The 23,458-nt window shown below is 37.2% G+C and overlaps 1 protein-coding gene across 2 annotated transcripts in view; it reads left to right on the forward strand.

The window, feature by feature from the left end:
* Positions 1–23,109, forward strand: part of pgm1 (phosphoglucomutase 1) — an 88,788-nt gene extending 65,679 nt beyond the window's left edge. For both annotated transcript variants that reach the window (XM_069938325.1, XM_069938324.1), the window contains exons 8-11: positions 13,418–13,553; positions 17,592–17,775; positions 19,213–19,347; positions 22,824–23,109. In XM_069938325.1, the coding sequence (XP_069794426.1) occupies positions 13,418–13,553; positions 17,592–17,775; positions 19,213–19,347; positions 22,824–22,913 (545 nt within the window). In that variant the 3' untranslated portion in view covers positions 22,914–23,109. The remainder of the gene's footprint in view (positions 1–13,417; positions 13,554–17,591; positions 17,776–19,212; positions 19,348–22,823) is intronic.
* The last annotated feature ends 349 nt before the right edge of the window (positions 23,110–23,458 follow it).

Here is a 23,458-nt window from a genome sequence, read left to right on the forward strand (position 1 = left end):
CACCTACTGATAAGGAGAGAGGAGTTAGACTTCCAGGTTACCACTTTGGAAAAAAACCCAATAAGAATTGAATTTGGTATTTGGTTAATTTGTAGCTTATGTCCATAAGGTTTCCCAGCAGATACAACTATGGATCCGGCAGAAAGGTTACTTTTGTTATCCTGCTTAATATGTCGGCCAGATCCTGTCAAAATGGGGCCACCTTTGTGCAGGACCAGGTTGCATGAACAAATTATCCCATCTCCACTCCACACCTGAACACGTCTCTGGCACCTCTGGTTTTGCCTTTTGAATCTTTTGCGGTGTGAGGTAGAGCTGGTGTAGAAAGTTGTATTAAACCAGAAAGTTGTATTAAACCAGACTGTCTCTATATCAGTTCATCCAGCATCAAAGCTTCATTTTGTTGTTCAAGTTTATCCAGCCTATTATTTACCGTGATGCCATCGGCTTCCAATGCAGTTAGACATTCTTCTATTTTTGTGGTAGTGACTCCAAATTGCATCGTTTCTTTTCAATTTCTTTGGCCCACATTTTTAAAGCTTTGTTTTTTTTTCAAATTTTATTTTATTGGCGCATGTAAAAATTATATATATAGCCAAAATTACTATATATCAAAATCAATACATGCTATTTTATCATTTTTAAAAAATTTTTAAAGCTTTGTTGATATCCATTGACTGCCTTCCAATCATTTTGGTAGCCATTCCAAATGTCAAAGGAGTGTCCTGTTTAATCTCAGTTTTTTCCTCCTCCTCTCTTTTATGGTTTTAAATTTAAATTTGGCTGCTCTCTTTAGCATGAGAGGTCTTCTAGTAGTGATTGACAGTCTTAAAAATAAATTTTAACCAGTCTGGTTAATTAAAAGTGAGTAGAAAGTAGGGAAATATAAACAAATTAGTCGAAGCTCACGACCACACCTCTTCAAAGCGTCAGGTTGCCAGCAGAAGTCCCAAGAGCATGATTATTATGATGGATTGATCAGAGTGTAAAAACAATGGTTACGTTGGACTGTTTGGATCTGACCTTTGCAATTTATACATGTTATAGTGAAATGATTTCTGTTAGTAATAGCAACATGAGAGTTGAGGCATTAAATATTGTGCTTCCCTTTATTCATTGGAACCAGCTGGCACATTTTCCATATAGTTTATGAAGAGCTGCCTTGTACGCACTCCAGAAAGGAACCCTTCAAATACAATTATCTCAAACCTGGGGAATTAGTAAGCTTACAAGTAAGAGCAAAATGCATCTTGGAAATTTCAGAATTGTCATCTGAAAACTATCTCTGCCTTGTGTTGAAGACTTCCTTTTGTGACTTATAGTTTCTACTGGTCAGCTAAACTACCCTGATAAGTCAGTACTGAAATTCAGTGATAGTTCAGGATGGTTCACTGGAATGATTTGACATTGCTCTAGAAATCGTTATCCAGAGGGTCAAGCTTTGTGTCTTTGGGTTACTCTTACAGAGGCAGATGGATTGTTTTCTGGACTCTGGTCAGGGCAGCACATATTAAAAGTAGTTTTTCTCATTGCCCCTAGGAGCTCCAGATAACTTTTGTAACCCATACTTGAGCATTAGAATGGAATGATGAGTTTGAGATGTAAAGAGTCCACAGAATCTTAGAAATTTACAGGAGATAGGGCCAATTTACCACTGTGTCCATGCTGGCCCATGATGGAGTATGGGTTAATTGCATTTTCCAGTTCTCAAGCCTACAAAATAAGGCTTTTTTTGTCTGCTCCTCCAGGCACTTTAAATGTACAGTCATGTCTTTCATCTGCTAGAGTACAACTCCATTGTAGTTGCAGCTAAGACATGATGTATTAGCCTCGTAGTTTTGTGCTTTGTTGAAGTTATTTTCTAATCTCCCAAGATTTTTCTTTGGTGGTGAATTAAGAAGGTCAATACTACTGAGTATCAATGGGAATTGGTAAGACTTCTCTTTGAGGGGGGAATGATCTTAACTGTGACTAATGTCATCCTAAACTTACTTGCTGTTGAACTTCCAAGTCCATGTAGTAGCATGGACTTGTGACACCTCAGCAGATACTACCTTACTGCTTGTGGATGGAGCTAACTAAGTGGGCCTTCCTATGAATATCAGTTTCTTTCGCTTTCTTTCTGTTTTCCTTTGCCTCTTCTCCAATTAACACAGCGTGCAGGTGTGAAACAAATGAAAGATTAATGCCCTTGTTATTACTAGATTTTGGAATATAAAGCAAATGGTGGTAGAATAGGGAGTGATTCTTGGCTGACTATTATGGAATGCACCTGATCAATCCAAGGAATATAACATATTGCTATATACATAACACTTTTTGTCCCTCCATGAATATATTTTCAGTTATGATCCAGCTTGACCAAGAATTCATGCTGGAGAGGAGTGCAGAATACAGAGAATATTCTGGTCCTTCAAGAGCCATAGTGAACAGCAAATGCCTGGGGAAGAAGTGAATTTGTTGAAGATGTAGTGTTAAAATTAGTATTTTCTGCTGATAATCTCACATCATCTTTATGTTAAGAGATCCTGTGTGTTACAAAGAGTTCCAGATTTACAGTACATGTAGAACTCAGAATATCACATATATAATCTTTTACTTCAGAAGCTTTGGGAAGACTGCAACCATTGCAGATGTGTTTGCCAGTGATGCCTGTACGCTTTGGTCAAAGGGAATTTTAATTTTTTTTTTAAATTTTAATTTTAGACATACACCATAGTAACAGGCCCTTTCGGCCCACAAACCCATGCCGCCCAATTACACCCTATTGACCTACAACCCCAGAATGTTTTGAATGGTGGGAGGAAACCAGAGCACCCAGAGGAAACCCATACAGACACAGAGAGAATGTACAAACTCCTTATAAACAGCAAAGGCTTCGAACCTCAGTCCTGATTGCTGGCGCTGTAACAGCATTACACTAACCACTACACTAATCGTGTCAGGAAGGTAATGATCACCTCACTTAATGAGTAGAGAATATCCTACAATGTTTATAAATAATAATGAGGACATCTGATTTGAAATCAACTTGAAACTAAAAAGTTAAGGTGATAGTGACCTTCACCTTGACAGTCAAAGAAGACTATGGATTGTAATTTGGCAGGAGCTCTGGTTGCATAATCTGTCACCACTGACAGGAAATGAATTTAGCTTTCAGATGCATTGCTGTTCAACAGCTGAAGATGGGATCTTGGTTTATGGAAGAATTATTGGGGAATTTTTTTTATTGTGACAGAGTATTTAGAGGTGGCTTGTGAGGGATTGCTAGAACAGCTTGCACACACACATTTTAAAACACAGAATTTTTGCAGGACTTTTGCAGAGTGCTTTTTGCAGAGGAGCAACAATGTATCAACATACAGCTTGATTGGGGAGCATGTGATTTTTGCAGTCAGGGGAGAACAGTTTTGTATTCAAGAGAGGGAGGGTGTGAAAACAAAGAGAGAGGAGAAAGAAATCAGTTCCAGAAGGACAAAGCTGGCAAACTTTTGGAAGACTGTATGGTCAAAGGAAAAGGCTGTCTGTCTGTAAGGTGACCTGAAAGGAGGAGGATCATCTGGAGAACCCTGAAGGGGGTAGGTTTCATCAGCAAGACTGATTTTTTTTTATTATAACTTTTTATTTTTCACATATCAACCAAAATATGTACAAACATTTCTCATTAAATTTACACAGTGGCATTTTCTCCCTTTTTGCCACCCCCCTCCAAAACCCATAAATATTCAACATATACAATACAATAAAACCATAAAATAATATCTTCACACAAAGGAAAATAAACAAGAAAAATGCATCATCTATTTGTTACACACTGAATCTAGTTATTTTGTCTTCTTATCATTTTCATTTTTGGGGTTGAAGGTCCTAGGCAAGCTCTCTCTGTTATGTCCCATATATGGTTCCCAAATTTGTTCAAACAATGTGACTTTATTTTTTAAATTGTATGTTATTTTTTCTAATAGAATACATTTATTCATTTCCATGTACCATTGCTGTATTCTCATGCTCTCTTCCATTTTCCAAGTTGACATTAAACATTTTTTTGCTATTGCTAAGGTTATCATAATGATTCTTTTTTGCGCTTTATCCAATTTGAGGCCTAATTCTTTACTTCTTATGTTACTCTGGGTTAAGATCTCTGGATTTTTTGGTATTTTTTTTTTGTAATTTTATTTAGTATCTGATTTAGTTCTTCCCAAAACGTATTAACTTTCGTACATGCCCAAATTGCATGTACTGTTGTTCCCATTTCCTCCTTACAGCGAAAACATCTATCTAATAATGTTGAATCCCATTCTTTTAATTTTTGAGGAGTGATATATACCCTGTGTAACCAATTATACTGTATCATGCGTAACCTTGTGTTTATTGTATTCTTCATAGTTCCAGAACATAACTTTTCCCATACTTCATTTTTTATCTTTGTTTAAATCCTTTTCCCACTTTTGTTTAGGTTTATAGTTTATTTCATCATTTTCCTTATCTTGCAGCTTTATGCACATGTTCGTTATAAACCTTTTAATTATCATTGTGTCTGTAATCACATATTCAAAGCTGCTTCCTTCAGGTAATCTCAATCTGTTTACCAATTTATCCTTTAAATAAGCTTTCAATTGATGATATGCAAACGTTGTACCATGAGTTATTCCATATTTACACTTCAACTGTTCAAATGTAAATGAATTATTTCTCAAAAAACAATTTTCTATTCTTTTGATTTCTTTTCTCTCCCATTCTCTAAAGGAAAGGTTATCTATTGTAAAAGGGATTAGTGGGTTTTGTGTCAATAACAATTTTGGTATTTGGTCATTCATTTTTTTTCCTTTCTAAGTGGCTCTTCTTCCATATATTAAATAAATGATGCAATACTGGTGAGCTTTTATATTGCACCAACTTTTCATCCCACTTACAAAGTATATGTTCCAGTACCTTCTCCCCTATTTTATCTAGTTCTATCTTAGTCCAGTCTGGTTTTTCCCATGTCTGGTAAAAATCTGATAAATACCTTAATTGTGCAGCTTTATAATAATTTCTAAAGTTTGGTAACTGCAAACCACCTTGGTTATTACCTCTCTGTTAATTTATCTAACGCCATGAAAGACCCCAACAATGAAGACGCTGTTTACATCCGGTACCGCACGGAGGGCAGTCTCTTCAATCTGAGGCGCCTGCAAGCTCACACCAAGACACAAGAGAAACTTGTCCGTGAACTACTCTTTGCAGATGATGCCGCTTTAGTTGCCCATTCAGAGCCAGCTCTTCAGCGCTTGACGTCCTGCTTTGCGGCAACTGCCAAAATGTTTGGCCTGGAAGTCAGCCTGAAGAAAACTGAGGTCCTCCATCAGCCAGCTCCCCACCATGACTACCAGCCCCCCCACATCTCCATCGGGCACACAAAACTCAAAACGGTCAACCAGTTTACCTATCTCGGCTGCACCATTTCATCAGATGCAAGGATCGACAATGAGATAGACAACAGACTCGCCAAGGCAAATAGCGCCTTTGGAAGACTACACAAAAGAGTCTGGAAAAACAACCAACTGAAAAACCTCACAAAGATAAGCATATACAGAGCTGTTGTCATACCCACACTCCTGTTCGGCTCCGAATCATGGGTCCTCTACCGGCATCACCTACGGCTCCTAGAACGCTTCCACCAGCGTTGTCTCTGCTCCATCCTCAACATCCATTGGAGCGCTTACACCCCTAACGTCGAAGTACTCGAGATGGCAGAGGTCGACAGCATCGAGTCCACGCTGCTGAAGATCCAGCTGCGCTGGATGGGTCACGTCTCCAGAATGGAGGACCATCGCCTTCCCAAGATCGTGTTATATGGCGAGCTCTCCACTGGCCACCGTAACAGAGGTGCACCAAAGAAAAGGTACAAGGACTGCCTAAAGAAATCTCTTGGTGCCTGCCACATTGACCACCGCCAGTGGGCTGATAACGCCTCAAACCGTGCATCTTGGCGCCTCACAGTTTGGCGGGCAGCAACCTCCTTTGAAGAAGACCGCAGAGCCCACCTCACTGACAAAAGGCAAAGGAGGAAAAACCCAACACCCAACCCCAACCAACCAATTTTCCCTTGCAACCGCTGCAATCGTGTCTGCCTGTCCCGCATCGGACTTGTCAGCCACAAACGAGCCTGCAGCTGACGTGGACTTTTTACCCCCTCCATAAATCTTCGTCCGCGAAGCCAAGCCAAAGAAGAATTTATCTAACGCTTACCTCAGTTTCTTCCCTTTCCACAAGAATTTCCTTATTGTTCTCTTTAGTTCATTAAAAAAAAATTCTGTTAAGGGAATTGGTAACGTTTGAAATAAGTATTGTATCCTTGGGAACACATTCATTTTAATGCAGTTTACCCTCCCTATCAACATTAGCAGTAATTCTTTCCAATGTTCTAAGTCTTCCTGCAATTTCCTTATTAGTGGCTGATAATTTAGTTTGTAGAAGTGGCTTAAGTTATTATCTAACTTGATTCCTAGGTATCGGATTGCTTGTGCTTGCCATTTAAATGGTGCTTCTTTTTTAAATTCTGTATAATCTGCATTATTCATTGGCATCACTTCACTTTTCTTTGTGTTGATCTTTTACCCCGATATTTCTCCATATTCCTTCAATTTCTTATGTAATTCTTTTACTGATACCTCTGGTTCTGTTAGGTATACTATGATGTCATCTGCAAATAAACTGATTTTATTTTTATCTCTTTTATTTTATTTTCTATCCTTATCAGTTCTGCCAAAGGTTCTATTGCTAAGGCAAACAATGAGGGGGATAATGGACATCCCTGTATCGTTGACCTACTTAATTTAAATTGATTCGATACATATCCATTTACCTTTGCCAACGGTCCATTATAGAATTCTTTAATCCAATTTATATATTTTTCTGGTAGATTGAACTTCTGTAATACTCTAAATAAATAGTTCCACTCTACTCTTGTCAAAGGCTTTTTCTGCGTCGAAAGCAACAGCCACTGTTGGTTTCTTATTTCCTTGAACTGCATGAATTAGATTAATAAGTTTACAGACATTATCCGCTGTTCATCTTAATAAATCCAGTTTGATCTTGTTTTACTATTTTTGGTACACAATCGGCCAATCTGTTTGCTAATAATTTTGCTATTATCTTATAATCTGAGTTAAGTAGAGATATTGGTCTATATGATGCTGGTGTTAATGATCTTTCCTCGTCTTTGGTATTACTGTAATTATTGCTGTCTTACATGAATCTGGCAAGTTTTGTGTTTCTTCTACCTGGTTCATTACTCCCAGGAGAGGAGGAATTAATAACTCTTCAAATGTTTTATAAAATTCTATTGGAAATCCATCCTCTCCTGGTGTTTTATTGTTCAGCAGCTTTTTTAAATATATCCTGTACTTCCTCTATTTCAAATGGTTTTATTAGTTTGTTTTGTTCCTTTTCTTGCAATTTTGGCAGTTCAATTTTAGCTAAAAATTCCACTATTTTATTACCTTTCCCCTTGTTCTCAGTTTGGTATAATTGTTCATAAAATTCCTCAAAGTTTTCATTAATCTCTGTTGGGTTGTGTGTAATTTGTTTGTCCTTTTTCCTTGATGTTAATACAGTTCTTTTAGCTTGTTCTGTTTTAAGTTGCCAGGCTAACTTATTACCTGACCTCTAATGAAGGCTTTCATTGCGTCCCATAATATACATTTGTCTTTCACTGATTCTGTGTTTATTTCAAAATGTTTTAATTTGGCATTCAATAAACTCTCTAAATTCCTGTCTTTTAAGTAGCATGGAGTTTAACCTCCATCTATATGTTCTTGGTGGGATGTCCTCCAGTTCTATTGCTAATAACAGGGGTGAATGATCTGATAGTAGTCTTGCTTTATACTCAGTTTTCCTAACTCTCCCTTGAATATGGGCCAACAACAAAAACATATCAATCCTTGAGTATGTTTTGTGCCTACTCAAATAATATGAATATTTCTTCTCTCTTGGGTGTTGCCTCCTCCATGTATCCATAAGTTTCATTTCCTTCATTGATTTAACCATAAATTTGGCTACTTTATTCTTTTTGCTTGTCTTTTGTTCAGTTTTATGCAACATTGGGTCCAAATTAAGGTTTAAATCCCCTCCTATCAATATATTTCCTTGTGTGTCTGCAATCTTAAAAAAAAAAATCCTCCATAAACTTTTGATCCTCTTCGTTAGGTGCATAAATATTGAGCAAATTCCAAACTTCTGAGTATATCTGACACCTTATCATTACATATCTCCCTGCTGGATCTATTATTTCCTCCTCTATTTTGATTGGTACATTTTTGTTAACTAATATGGCTATACCTCTAGCTTTTGAATTGTAGGATGCTCCTGTTATGTCTCCTACCCAGTCTCTCTTTAATTTGTTATGTTCCACTTCAGTTGGATGCATTTCCTGCACAAATGCTATAATCTATTTTTTCCTTCTTCAATAAATTTAGTAGCCTCTTCTTTTAATTTGGTTATGCATTCCATTAATGTTTATAGTCATATAGTTCAATGTGGCCATCTTGTATCTTGCTTACACCTTTTTTCCACCTCCATCCCCCTTTTTCCCATTTTCATCTCTTAGTTTTCCCTTATTAAACTCAAAACCCCAACAGTTCCCATACCCAATAATACCTTAACCTTAAAGCTCCCCACCCCCCCCCCCCCCTCCCCGAGTTCTGCCTTATCCTTTGCCGGACAACCACAACTCCCCTTTCCTTTTGGATTGCGATCTTGCTTGCATGCGTCAACTGATTTTGGAGTGACGGTTATTCCCTCTCCCCCAGCCACCCCCCCCAGAAAACACTTTTTTTTACACATATAACAAAGGTCCCTCTTTTTTCCCCCTTCCTTCCTTCCCATCTCTTTTCCCTCTTTAGTTCTTTACATATACATTGTTTTTACATCTTTATATATACTTTATTGCCATTCTTCATTCTTGTTACCTCTCATCATCTCTCCCTCTGTCCTGCAAATGTTCTGTGAATTCTTGTGCTTCCTCCCGATCTGAGAACAGTCTGTTTTGCTCCCCGGGTATAAATATTTTAAGCACAGCTGGATGTCTTAACATGAATTTATAACCTTTTTTCCATAAAATCGTTTTCACTTTATTAAACTCCTTCCTCCTCTTTAAGAGTTCAAAACTTGTGTCTAGGTAAAAAGATGTTTTTTGACCCTTTTATTCCAATGGCTTATTATCTTCTCTAACTTTATTCCTCGCTCGCTCCAGTATATTTTCTCTTGTCGTATATCTCAAAAATTTTACCAAGATGGATCTTGGTTTTTGATGTATCTGTGGTTTCGGAGCTAATGTTCTGTGTGCCCTTTCTATTTCCACTTCTTCCTGCATTTCTGTCATTCCCAGGACCTTCGCGATCCATCCTTTTATAAATTCCTTAATGTCTGTGCCTTCTTCACCCTCCTTCGGGCCCACTATTTTTATGTTGTTTCGCCTACTATAATTTTCCAACATATCAATTTTCTGAGATAAGAACTCTTGTGTCTCTTTAATTTTTTTGTCACTTTCTTCCAATTTTTCTCTTAAGTCATTTACTTCCATTTCTACAGCCGTTTCCTGCTCTTCCACATTTTCTACTCTTTTCCCTATTTCTGTCATGACCAGCTCTAAACTTTGCACTTTATCTTCTGCTCTTTTTATTTTCCTTTTAATTGCACTAAATTCTCATGATAACCATTCATTTAATGATCTCATTTGTTCTTCAAAAAAAGCTTTATCAATATTCTGTCCATCAGTTTTACCTTCTATTTCTCTGTGAAGATATTGGTCTTCTTCTTTCTCTTCTTCTGTGTCTGTACCTGTGTTTGTGTCTTCTTCTTCCCTTCTTTGTGTCTGTGTCTCTTCTGTTTTTCCAGATGAGCTGCTTGTATCTCTTTGTTGGGCTTCCTCTTGGTGGGCCTCTTGCTGTTGGTCCTCCCCTCCTGGGCTGCTCATCTGTCGGGCCTCTTGTCGGTCACCCCTCCGTCTTTCTCCCTCGTCTGTTTCCTCGCTCCCTCCTCTGCTGCCTTCCTTGTCCTCCAGCTGAGTGCCCTGGTGTCGGGCGTCCCTCAGCTGATTGTGCTGTGGCTGCCCGCTCCTCTGCTGAGCCCCCCTCCTCTTTTTCCTTTGATTGCGCAGTTGTGCAATTTTGTTTGGCTCTGAGAGCCATTTTTGAAGTCCACCGGTCGGGAGGTCGCGACTTCGCAGGGCAGGCACTAACCTCGGGGATCGGGTGCTCCTTGCCACCACAGTTCCCTGTTCCTTCATGCAGGTAAGGTCTTCTTCTTTCTTCTCCAGCGACTTTTCTACTTTTTATTTTCGGTTGTTTTTACTTTCTCCTTCTTGGGTGCCATCTTCTTTCTCTTCTCTGTAACTTTATCTTCTATTTCTTATATTTCATTTGTTGTGCTTTGTCTTTTTCTAACTTATTTCCTATTTTTCTGGAGAGGGCTGGTTTTCCTGACGAGCCACTACTCCATCATGTGACTCCTCCAACAGCAAGACTGATTGAAAAGGAATCAGTTGCGGGTGTCTTGGAAGAGGAATCTCTCTCTGAAAACCAGCAAGAACCCTCCTGAGTGGTAACTATTTGCCTGTTAAGCAGCAAAGACTGGTGAACTTTGTTAATGCTAACTTCTGTGCACAATACAAGAATTGCCTGCAACCAGTGAGATTGTCTGTGATCCAAAGAACTCTTCTAATCTTAAATACACATTACACACACCTGCGCATATTAGAGGGTGGGGTGGGGGGGTGGGGTTTAAGTAAGTAGGTTAAGTAATAAGTTAAAGTTTAATTCTGTTTTCTTGTTCAAATATAATTAAAAACTACTTTTGTTTAAATAACCCTGTGTTGTGGTGCATATCTATAGCTGCTGGTTTTGGGGTCCTCGACTCCGTAACATTATGAATGGGTTTTTCTGCTCCCCACTTTGTGCCACTCTGACAAATTGTCCTTGGCCTTCTGGTTTGCTTATGGGGTAATTTCTGGAGGACATTATTCCCCATGAAGTATGCTTGGTTGTATTATTAATGGTCCACTGTGTGTTGCTGCCGTTAAGCCCTGCTTTCCTGTGTGTAGTTCACTCTGAGTGTTTATTGCATATACAGTATATGATTTTCTGTGAGGGGCTTACCATCAGTTGTTTGCATAGGTACATCACATACACAGAAGCTGGTAACGATGTACATAATATGAACTTAGAGAACTAATAGTCCATGTCTGGGTTACTTCATTACTTTTTGTTTTGTTGGGAGCTAACCTTGCAGCACTTAATAATTATATGGTTTGTAATTGAATTTCTAAAGCATTGTATGGAACTGAAATAACAATGCAGAAGATTTAAGTTTTGGTAAATATCTGGTGCTTTCAAACCTCTGCCCTCAAATGTATATGATGTTAAACAGTTGAGTGATTATGTAAATTACCCAATTATCCTTTTGGCTAATTGGATTAAAAGGCCATTGGTAATATTTCTGAGTCGTGCAGATTTGGAAGGTTTAAGTTGATTACTATGCTTGTCTCACCTTTACAGTATTGCCATATACTTGGCTTCATTGTCTATGAGCTAAAGAAAGAACAAATCAGCAGGTGCTTCTCTCCTTTATCAGTATCTTGATAGAATGCCAGTAATCTGGTTCCTGCTAGAAATGATTTAGTGTGGACTAGGAACTGTTCTTGCAATAAATCACTGTGGCTTGCTTGAATCATGTTAATTTGATTCACAGAAAAAATTACTGCTGTGTTTCATGGAAGATTCAGTTTTACCATTAATTTTTAATTGGCAAATCTTTTGGGATCGATTTTAAACACATGTTATAACGTTATTGTAAAAGAAGCTATTTTGATTAAGTATATTTCTTTGATTTTATCTGTATGATTATCTAAAGTTAAGAGTTCATCTATTTGTAGTCTAAAACACCTGTATCAAAGTACAATGTAATTTCTGTTGTCCTGATATAAACAATATAACATCTCAAGAGATTCATGGATATTCCAGGGTATATAGAGTTTGAGTAAGGGGAGAGAATTGTTGATTAGGATAGATGCTTGCAAGTACGCATACTCCTGACAAGGTAGTCTGCAGACTTCATGTTAAAATGTATTGCTTCTCAGCAGGCATCCCAGATATTGTATACATTTTTTAAAAATGTTGGAATAGTGCAAAATGCACTCTACTCCAACTCATTTTACTGTTTTATATAGATTTACTCGAGTATCGTGACATTTGTATTTCATAACTCATTTCATGGAATGATGGTGTGATCACCTACCTCAAAAGGATCTTTCCTGCACTACATGTTATCCTAACATCTATCTGAACCAATATCAGGCATAAATAGGCATTTCTTTTATTTGCTTAATTCTCAAGACTCTACCATACCTATGAGTTTGAATCGTTTTCAGAGCTAGATTAAGATTTAATGGAATCGATAAGGTGGAGGGAAGGGCAAAAGGGAGAAAAATTCAGAGGGAATGATTATTAAATCATAGCATGATGCTTTTGAATATTTCACTGACCTGACTTCCAATAGAAATGTTTTATTTGTTAAAGATACAACTCAAGGCAATGTCTCAGCTAATTTCTTCATGTATGCTGACCATGGTATTGTATATTTCTAGCATTTTCTGCTACATTTCAAATGTTCAGTTTCTGCAGTTTTCAACTTTTTATTTTGTTGTACTAAAATGTTCAAAATTATTATTGAAGTTAATCTTAACTGATGTATTTCTGTTATAAATATGTTACATTATCTATTCTGATAATGCTGATTTGCTAGATAAAATCCTCTTACCTTGCGGAGATAAACAAAATCTGCAGATGCTGGGGTTTACAACACATAAAAGTGCAAGAGAAACTCAACAGGTCACTCAGCATCCATAGGAAATAATGAAGAAAAGTGCTGGAGAAATGCATGCACAAAAGTGATGGAGAAATTCTTTATATTTTCGCTGGTTCTTGAAGACGTTGCCATGACATTCTCAAAATTCCAGAAGTTAATAAAACTCAATGAGCTGCTACCTCTTCCAGAGGCTTTTTGGATAAAGACACTGTCTCTGTTATGCTGAGTATGCAAACTAAACATTTCCAGATTCAGTTTCTGATCTTTTTGGGTTAGCTGCTCTGACTAATCTTAAGGATTGTTCTCCCTGGATTTTGAAAGTGAAAACCAATGATTATTGTATATTATCCAGCAATGATATTGTAGTAGAAATAGCTTTGTTCTTTCATAATTGAACACTTCCATGGAAATTTAGTTGGAAAACATTCTCCTTATCTTTTCTTATATTGGAAGTACTTAATGAGACATTTGATGTGTTCCTTCCGCCAGAGTTCCCATGCCTTGATACTCAATGTTTCTTTTTTGTTGAACCTTTGATTCATGCCGGCTGTTATTTTCATTACCTCTCAAGGATCTGACCATATCCGTGAAAAGGATGGTCTGTGGGCTGTGCTTGCCTGGCTGTCAATTATCGCCAAACGCAAACAAAGTGTGGAGGTGATCATGCAAGAACATTGGCAGAAATATGGCCGCAATTTTTTCACCAGGTCAGACCACATTGTTCAAAGGACCATAGGTTCCTTTTGTTTTTCACAGTAACTTGCATGTTTTCAGAAAAAAATACCTAATTTTTAACTTGGACTGATGCCCACATTCATCTACACACTATGTTCAAATGATAAAAAATTCCTAAATTATCATTTGACAGTGAGGTAAAATGTTAAAAGAGGGCTTGTTGATTATTGTGTCACTGTCCTTTGCAATTTATTTTCACATGTCTGAAAAGAAATGCTGTACAAAAAGTTCTCTGACGCTTTGAGGGTGGGAAAAGAATTGTTCTGGAGAGTAACATTGATTTAAGTATATCAAACATACAACTTCAATTTTGTGTACTCCAATATTAAACTCTCCCAGGAACTTCTGTTCAGTTTCATTTGACATTTAATAATGTTTATTTTTGAGAGGAAAGATCATTTATTAATATTTATCCTCTAAGCGAGTCAGCAACATATGCAAAGTCACCTAAATTCTAATTCTCCCCATGGGTGAACTGGATACAGAATTCTGGAAGGGATTTGCCATTGAACTGTACTAGGAAACTATGTTGCTTTCTTTATCTTTAGCTGTTGATTTGAAAATGTGTTTTCTCAAGCACAGTTTCTGCCAGGTGCAATGTTTATGTTGCTACAGATATTCTCATTGGTGCACCACTAATGCATTAAATCTACAAAAAGGGCCAAAACATTGTTTATATCAAAAGTGCAATTTAAGTTACCTTTTACCTGTACAGTGGTACAGTCAAATCCCCATCATCTGTAATTCAAGCAACCAGCAGCCTCAACCAACCAGCAAAAAATAATTAGGTAAAAAATATAAAAGTTTAAAATTGGCATCCCCAGTGGTCAGTTTGCCAATCATGCAATATGTAATTTCAAGCAACCAGCAAATTCACTTATCTGCCATCTACCAACCCCCATTGGTGCTGGATTCTGGTGGGGGGGGGGTTTATTGTAGTTGAAAATCAAAGAAAGATAGAAGGAAAGGCTGTGGATGTTGTCTATGTGGACTTTAATAAAGCCTTTAACAAGGTCCCACATGAGAGGTTTAGTCAGAAAGGTTCAGACGCTAGGTATTTTTGGTGAAGTAATGAACTAGATTTGACAATAGATGGGAGAAGTCAAGAGTAGTGGTGGATAATTGCTTCTCAACCTTGTGACTAGTGGTGTGCCTCTGATCAGTTGTTTGTCATCTATATCAATGATCTGGATGATAATGTAGTAAATTGGATCAGTTAGTATACAGATGACACTAAGATTGAAGGTGCTGTGGATGGCAAAGAAGGTTTTCAAAGCTTGGAGAAAGATCAGAACCAATGGAAAAATGGGATGAAAATTAGAATTTAATTGCGACAGTTTGTAAAGTGTTTGTAAAGTGTTTCATTTTGGAAGGACAAACCAAGAAAGAATATACATGGTAAATGATAAGGCACTGAGGAGTGCGGTAGAACGGAGGGATCTGAGAATGCCGATATATAATTCCCTGAAAGTGGCATCATAGGTGGATTGGGTTGTAAAGAGAGCTTTTGGCATATTGGCCATCATAAATCAGAGTATTGAGTACAGGAGTTGGGATGTTATGGTGAAGTTGTGTAAAACGTTGGTGAGGACAAATATGGGTTATTGTGTGCAGTTTTTGTCACCTAACTACAGGACAGATATCAATAAGATGGAAAAAGTGCAGAGAATATTTACTCGGATGTTGCCTACACTTCAGGACTGAGTTACAGCGAAAGGTTAAACAGGTTAGGACTTTATTCCCGGGAACATAGAAGAATGAGGGGAGATTTGATAGAGGTATTTAAAAGTATGAGGAGGATAGACAGAGTAAATGTAGATAGACTTTTTCCACTGAGGGTAGGTGAGATACAAGCCAGAGGACATGGGTTAAGAGTGTAAAGGGAAAAGTTTATGGGGAACTTCCTCACACAGAGAGTGGTGGGAGTGTGGAGTGAGCTTTCAGCTGGAGTGGTGAATACGGGCTCAATTTTAACATTTAAGAAGGATTTGGTCAGGTACATGAATGGGAGAGGTATGGAGGGCTATGGAATGGGTCCAGGACATTGGGACCAGGCAAAAAAAATGGTTCTGCTCAGACTAGAAGGACTGAAAGGGCCTGTTTCCGTGCTGTAGTGTTCTATGGTTCTCAAGTGAAAAATGCAGAAAACACTCAGCAAATCAGGCAGCATCCAATGAAAGAGTAAATGAGTTGATGTTTAAAGTTGAAGGCCCTTTATCACACTGGGAAGGAGAGAAAACATGTTGCCAAGAGTATGGGGAGCAATGGATACGATAAAGCATAGGTGGATAGATAGATTGATTCAACTTTATTGTCATTGGCTTCATATTTTACTTGGCTCAATGAAATACAAATTAGCATCTAACTTGAGGTTTTTAAAAAAAAAAGTACTATATTAACTATATGCAAATATCTCTGGTGCGATGATACCACAAAAGTGGCAAAAATTGCAAAGAACCACCTATTGATAGGGTGATAGATATGGGTCAGAGGACTTTGCTTTGTCCAGGAGAAGAGGTTGAACACAGATGAGAAAAGATTAAATAAGATGTGTCGAGGGTCCTGTTAACGATGCCAAACAGAAGAAAGAAGAAAGACACCACAGAGGCAGCTGTGTAGAAAGTCTCACCATCTGATCAAATACAATGGAGACAGAGGAACTGGGCAATGAAATTGCATTCTTATAGGAGAAAAGCGGAAAAGTGTGGTCAAAGATAGCTGAGTCTTTTAAACTTGTGGTGGATGTTTGTAACTAGCCTATCCTTAGCATTGCAACAAATTCAGAAAGGTTCTGATCCCTCATCCCACCCACTCTGCAACTTAAAGCCTACTTGTTTTCTCCCTTTCACAGTCTGTCAAAGGAATTTTGACCTGAAATGTTAATGTTGTTTCTTTATTCAAAGAAGCCACCTGACCAAAGTAATAAGAAGCGTAGGATGGTAGCCACATTTGTTTAAGATCCACACCGAGCTTGTATCGCATTTAACCATTAGATCTTGACCAGATATTTAATTTCTGCTCAGATTTGGAATAATAAATTAGAGTATCTTAGTTGGTGTAAATAAAATTTTTGATTGGAAGGAGTTGCATTGATTTGTCATTTCAACCTTCATGCAACATTAACTGTGGACTATGGAGTACATTTACATTATCAATATTTTGTCCAAAGCAATGAAACCTTTGAACTCCCCAGATGTTGACATTTGAAATGCTTGATGTAATGTGATGATAAACTACATAGACTAAAAAGAACCAAATGAATGTTGAAATTATTTTCCACTGCAGCAGACTTTAATTTTGGCTCTACCATTGGTCTTTGTTTTGTAGAGTGTTGGTAAATGTTCTGTAGTTCTTGATCCTTATGTATATATCTAATCAGCTTGCTCCAAAGTGCCTATGTATGAATTTGGGTAAGGTCAAGATTAAGGTCAAGTGGTAAACCTTACACTGCGAAGTAGCAGCAATCTAAGACCCACATAAAGAATAACCTCTGGAGTGAATTATCAAGAGGATAACATTTTTATTTTCTCATATTTTCTCTGAAGTATTTTTTCATTTATTCAACATCTTCTGGAAACCAGGGAATGAAACAAAATTTAACAGATTATGAAATGATATAAGAAGTACCATACAAATGTCTTAGTACAACACAGATGTAAAGTAGTATGTAAATTACTGAACAGAAATACAGAATTTGTTGCGTCAATTTTGCATGTATATTTTTATCCTCATGAACTATAGAATCTAATCTCATCGTCCTCCTCCTCCTCTTCCAATTTCTAACAAGCAAATGTCCAATTCCGTTCTAAAATAACAAAATTCTACCTCAATGACAATTTCTTTGGTCAATTTATATAATTTGTAATTAATCATGAATTCTTTGTGATTATTTAAAATTGCTATTACTGCAATGGAAACAATATAACTTTTATGTTCATAATCTTGAGTATGTATTAAAAAGTTTCTGAATTAACTGTACACACATTAATCACTGAGCTTTTCTGCAATAGGTACGATTACGAGGAAGTCGATGCCGCAGCAGCAAGTAAAATAATGAAGGATATGGAGACTGTGATGTCAGACCGTGCTTTCATTGGCCACAAATTCACAGTTTGTGAGGAAGAATACATTGTGGAAAAAGCTGATAATTTTGAATACTGTGACCCTGTTGATGGCAGTATAGCCAGAAATCAGGTAACCAGGTAGATGTAGATATGTTGCAAATGCATTTCTCTTAAGAGGTACATTTAGACATGTCAAGTCTATAACTTAAACCTGCAAAATGTACCTTAGGGAAACTGGGTGGGAAAGAAATACATGTAATAACTAATAACAATTTGGTTTCTTTAGAGTTACCAGTCAAGGATATTAGTGCAGGAAAGAACACAAAATGGAAAGCAGCAGTAGTTACCTCTCCAATTGATGTAAAATTAAGATGCCAGTTTTAAAATACTGTAATCAGTTAAAGACTTGGTGTAGGTAGGATACCTCCCAATGACAAGGAATTACAATCTCTGCTATAGGACAAGAGTTTCAGGACTGGATGAAGAATAATTTCTTCTCACTAAGGGGAGTTAATCTATGGAATTCATTACCATTAGAGGTCTGGATATATTTAAAAAGGAGCTTGATAAATTTCTAGAAGCAAAAGGGACTGGGAATAAGATATTAAAATAGATATTCGGACATGGTCATATTGAATGCCAAACAAGGTTTAAGGGGTCCAGTGGCCTACACCTGTTCCCATTTTCTGTCATTTAGTTTAACTATAAACTATTGTGATCTTGAACTTTAATCTGTTCATAAATGGAAATCTCCATTATTGCAAAGAGTTTAGTGTCTTTACAGGCAAAATTTTCAAAATCTGTTATTTAAAATGTCAACAAGCCTAAAAAGCCATGTATTTTTGCTGAAAATTATCATTATTCAGAGAAGTTCAAACAAAGTCATTATATTGGAAAATTCATTATGATTTAGAACATTGAAGACTTAGAACATTAGAAAGAATTACTGCTAAAGTTGATACTGGAAATTGCATTTCCAACTCTGAAATCCATCATATTAGAATAAAAAGTCAATTTTTTAAAAATGTGCAAAATATCAGAAAGGCTTCAGAAGAATTTTAGATTTTATTTCACTTTTACATATCAACTATTTCAATGTAAAAAAGTGGCTTCAACTGCTCATATAGATATTAACAAAATATTATCAGATTGGTAATAATCCTCGCACCTCTCCTTTAGAAACATTTAAGTAAGATTTGGCAAGTTGTTCAGCTGGAACATCTGTGGAAGATATCAACTGAAGACAAATTATATATTAATCATGCCAGGGTCTTGTCCTTTAGCTTTTCTTTTTTCACCTGTTACTCATGTATCACAGAGTTGCCATTCTAACACAGATCAGCTAATTTGTCCAAGGCTGGGAATTCAATCTTAAGTGTTGTGAATTCCTTTTTTTAAAAAATTTCCTACTGGAAGATATTAAAAATATTCTACTTCTCCATTTCTTATGTACCAGTAACTAATGATAGGAGCAAGCTGTATATATTTAGAATAGTAGCCATATCATTAACAGGTCACACCATCAGCGTCAGCTTATGAATAATTCTCGTAAAACTTATGTTGGCAGGGATTGAGAATAATTTTCACAGATGGATCACGCCTTATCTTTAGATTAAGTGGAACTGGCAGTGCTGGAGCTACCATCAGAATCTATATTGATAGCTATTATAAAGATGCTTCTAAAATCTTCAAAGATCCACAGGTAATTATTCTTGTTTACAAATGCACTTTTAATCTCACTCCTATCTGAACATGCATGTTGTGACTCCTGCTCCAAAGTATGTTGGTATGAAATAAAAACAGTAGCAGAGTTCATTTTTACAAAAGCCTAATTTGAATTTCTGTAGAAAAGAATGTTTTACTTCACGTTGCAATCTTGTTTAGATTTGCGATTTAATTCATGAAGTAGTTTGTCGGGTCAGAATGATGTGTTGAGATATTTAAGATAAAAATTGACTTCCTAAAAAGTTACTTTCGAGCAAAAGTTAAACAATACACAAGCCATTTCAATGATCAGAAAATGCTATCTAGCCCACAATTTGTGAACTTTTTTTGAAATAGGATTTCTATTTGAATTGTGATTTTTCTAACAAAGTAAATGTCCAATCTTGGCTGACAATGTGCATGGATTTTCAGTCAATGATGGGCTATATATTAAGAACAGGATATGTTTCCATGGCAGTAACGGGGTGGGGGGGGGGGGGTGGGAAGCAAGAATAGATGAGCTTCCACATTAAAATATTACCATGAAAACACTTGATGGCCTATTGACCAAAACAAAGTTGGTCTGTGAAAAACATATGAAATCTGTTCAGTGTAAATGTTAAACAATGCTTAATTACCAGTAAGTTGTGTATAATTCATTTTCCATTTTTTTTTTCATTTTGACGTTTTTCTTAAACACCTACCTCAAATGATGATAACTTGGCTCAAATGATAATTGACACAATAATTTCCAGTTTTATCAAATCTATATTTGATCTCGAACTGTTTGGTTGGTTCTTAGTTGGGAACAATTCCCTCGTTGGATTGTAATTAAATTTCAATTACCATATTTGATGGTATATAAGACCCATGAGCAGAAAAGACTCTGCCCCATTTCAGCAGGGAATATGTAGAATTTTTTTAGTGTATTTATGGGTAGCATTTAATGTTATTGAAATATGTAGCTACAGTATAGCAGATAAAAACCTGGATAAAACATGCAACTAGGACAACAGCAAAAATCTTTAATAATAATACTGCAGTAATTTACAAGAGAAAACATTTTATAAAATGTCCTGCTCTCTTCCAGGGTTGTGGGGGGGGGGGGAAGGGAGTGGGACAGTAGAACCAGTGTGGGGACCAACAGCTGACCACCAAGAGACTCTCTGACACTGATCCCACTGTTTCCACCCCTCCCCCCCACCCGACAGCCCACCACCAACCCCAATGATAGATAGCAGAGATGCTAGTGAGCCATGTAGTGACGATGAACATTGTCGGTGTTACTCACCATTATCACCCTCATTTCAACTTTGCATACAAGACTCGTGGGATATTTTTGAGTCATTTTCTGGGAAAAAAGTGGGTCTAAATGCTATCAAATACAGTAATCATTTGTTTTATCCAAAACATAAAACTTCAGATGATTTCAAATTTTAAAAATAAACTCTAAATGCAATATAGTGTAGCGACTACTACAGTAGAGCTACTAAAGAAATACAAACGCACGCTAGAATAGTCAACTCAAGACTGATTTATTCAAGGTTTACAGGCTTCTTTTATATACTGTGTGTCCCGGGCTCCACGAGACAAGGTGGGACATCACTATAAGATTGCTGCCGGTCCCGGCAGGTTTAAATTTAGCCTTGTAAGTGTCCCATGCCTTCAGGCAGGAGACTCAACAGCTGAACGTGCCATTCTTCGGCACTCAGTATCCCTCGCGTGCGGTCCATTAGGTGAGTAGGCAGATGTCCAAATTAGGGTTCTGCACGCCTGCAGAACCGTGCTGGCGACAGTTCACATTGCCATGCTGTGTGCCCGCTTGGCCCACTATATGGCCGCTACATCATATGCAGCGCCTGTATTGTGGTTCTGCACACCTGCAGAACCATGCCAGTGACAGTTTGTGTTGCCGTGCTGTGTGCCCGCTTGGCCCACTACACGGATGCTACATTAGTAAGTTTTCTTCTCTCTCTCATTATCTGAAGGTAATTAATTTTTGCTGAAATACAGGCAGTCCCTGGGTTAAAAATGAGTCTGTTACCTGTCTGTCTTTAACCTGAATTTGTATTTAAGTCAGAACTAGTACATATTATTTAGCGTCAGTTAATAAATGCTTATCTTAATATATAGTGTGTGTATAGCTTAATATGCATGTAACACACTTCCAATACACTAAAACATCTTAAACTTAATAATAATACTTATAATTGCACTTTAAGGCCAAGTGGTGGCTGTTTTGCAGGGCCATGATGACCATTTTGTGGGGCATTGCGATGATGCACACTGCTTCTTCTCCTCCCTCCCTCCTCTCTGCTGGGCTGCTCATCCCTTGCCCGCCTGCTGCTTTGCCCAGGCCGCATGTGGTATAGTCTGACAGCAGCGTCGCAATGGCGCACGCTGCTGCTTCTCCCCCCCCCCCACCGAGATCAGTGTTGGGGGCTGGTGGTGGGCTATTGGGGGAGTTCGTGGCAGCGGGACTAATGCAGGGACTATTGGTGGCACAACGCTAATAAAATTTAATAACTTTTGGTTATTACTATTAGAATTCTAACAACCACGCTCAACCCGGAAGTTGATGCCATTCTACTTCTGATTGGCTTGTCGGTCTGTAACTATAGGTTGTTCGTAATTCAGACGTTTTTAACCCAGGGATTGCTTGTATAGCTCTCACATTATGGGCATTCTATTACCTCACCTTTTATACAAGTATGAGCTTTGATGGTTAGTATTGGCTGTTCCAACAGAAGAATTGTTGCATCTTATTCTGTTTGTGTTCTCATTTATAGATTTGCTTCTAACCAGAGACACTCCATAGCAGTCAACAGTCACACTATAGGAATTTAATTTTCATCTTTGTTATAATTATTGAAGTTTCGACAGGGTGCAAGAATTTAGTCTCCGCTGATTATACATGACTTAAGAAATTCCATTGTTTCTCCTTTCTCTCATCAGAAAACATTACTAATTTGTTATCTCAAGTGCATTACTTATATATTTATCTTCCTGGTTTAAGCTATAAGTGGGTCATCTTATATTTAGTGCTTTATATTTAAATTCTTGTTTCACTTTGGAAAGGCACAGATAATCTGATAGTCAACGGGCCTCAAGGGTGATTGTATTTTAAATCCTAAAGGGTGATCTCCCACTTAATAAATCTTGACCTTCACTTATTATATTCAGCTTCCCATTCTGGTATTTATACACAGCCATATGGTTGTTAAACTCTTCCTCTTATTCTCTCACTTTTCTACACTCTGCTTCTCCCTCTTTGCACACAACTTTTCACCTTCCTGCTCTTAACACAGGGACTCTTACTGTCCCGCAGAGATACAAGACTAATTCCTAGCAAATGTCCTGAAAGCAGCCCCATCAGCTATAAATTTTGCAGAGATGGGAGAGATTTAGGTTCAAGGATAAAAAATGGGACACATCTGCACACACTTTAAAATCTGATTTCTGTTTCTTTTACAGGCGATGCTCAATCCTCTAATAAAAATTGCTCTGAAGTTTTCTCAGATTCATGAGCGAACAGGTCGCACAAAGCCAACTGTCATCACATAAATATTGAATATTAAATTAGAAGATTAAATATTGGAGAAGAATTAACTATAAGATGAAAATAAAACCTGAAAAATGTGAAGTGTTATTGTAAACTATCATCTCACACTGTTTTCTGAATATTATGGAGAAGAAAACCTTTCAAGAAAAAAAAAGAATATAGGTTTAAAACATATTAAAAATGTTATTAAATATTAAATGCTTTTTATTGATGTATTTTTCAAACCACAGTGAAAACTAAAATTAATGCTGCATTGCAACCAGAAACTTTGGACATTTGATATGAAAATATAGCATAAACAATTTTAAGGTGAGGCAAAAGAATCAACAAAAAAGTGCACTTTTTTATAATGGGAAAATTAATTCTTACATGACTTATTCATGTGTTCATTTGTGCATCTGTTTAATTCCCAGAATAGACGTTTATTAGTTCAATTCAGTTCACCAGAGGAATTTTGTTAATCATCTATCATGTTGATTGTACAAGGTGACCCAGAAATTCACTCGCATAACTTTTTAAATTTCTGTCATAATTGTTGTAAAGTGAA

This window comes from Narcine bancroftii, chromosome 5 (genome assembly GCF_036971445.1).
Source record: "Narcine bancroftii isolate sNarBan1 chromosome 5, sNarBan1.hap1, whole genome shotgun sequence".
NCBI lineage: Eukaryota > Metazoa > Chordata > Chondrichthyes > Torpediniformes > Narcinidae > Narcine > Narcine bancroftii.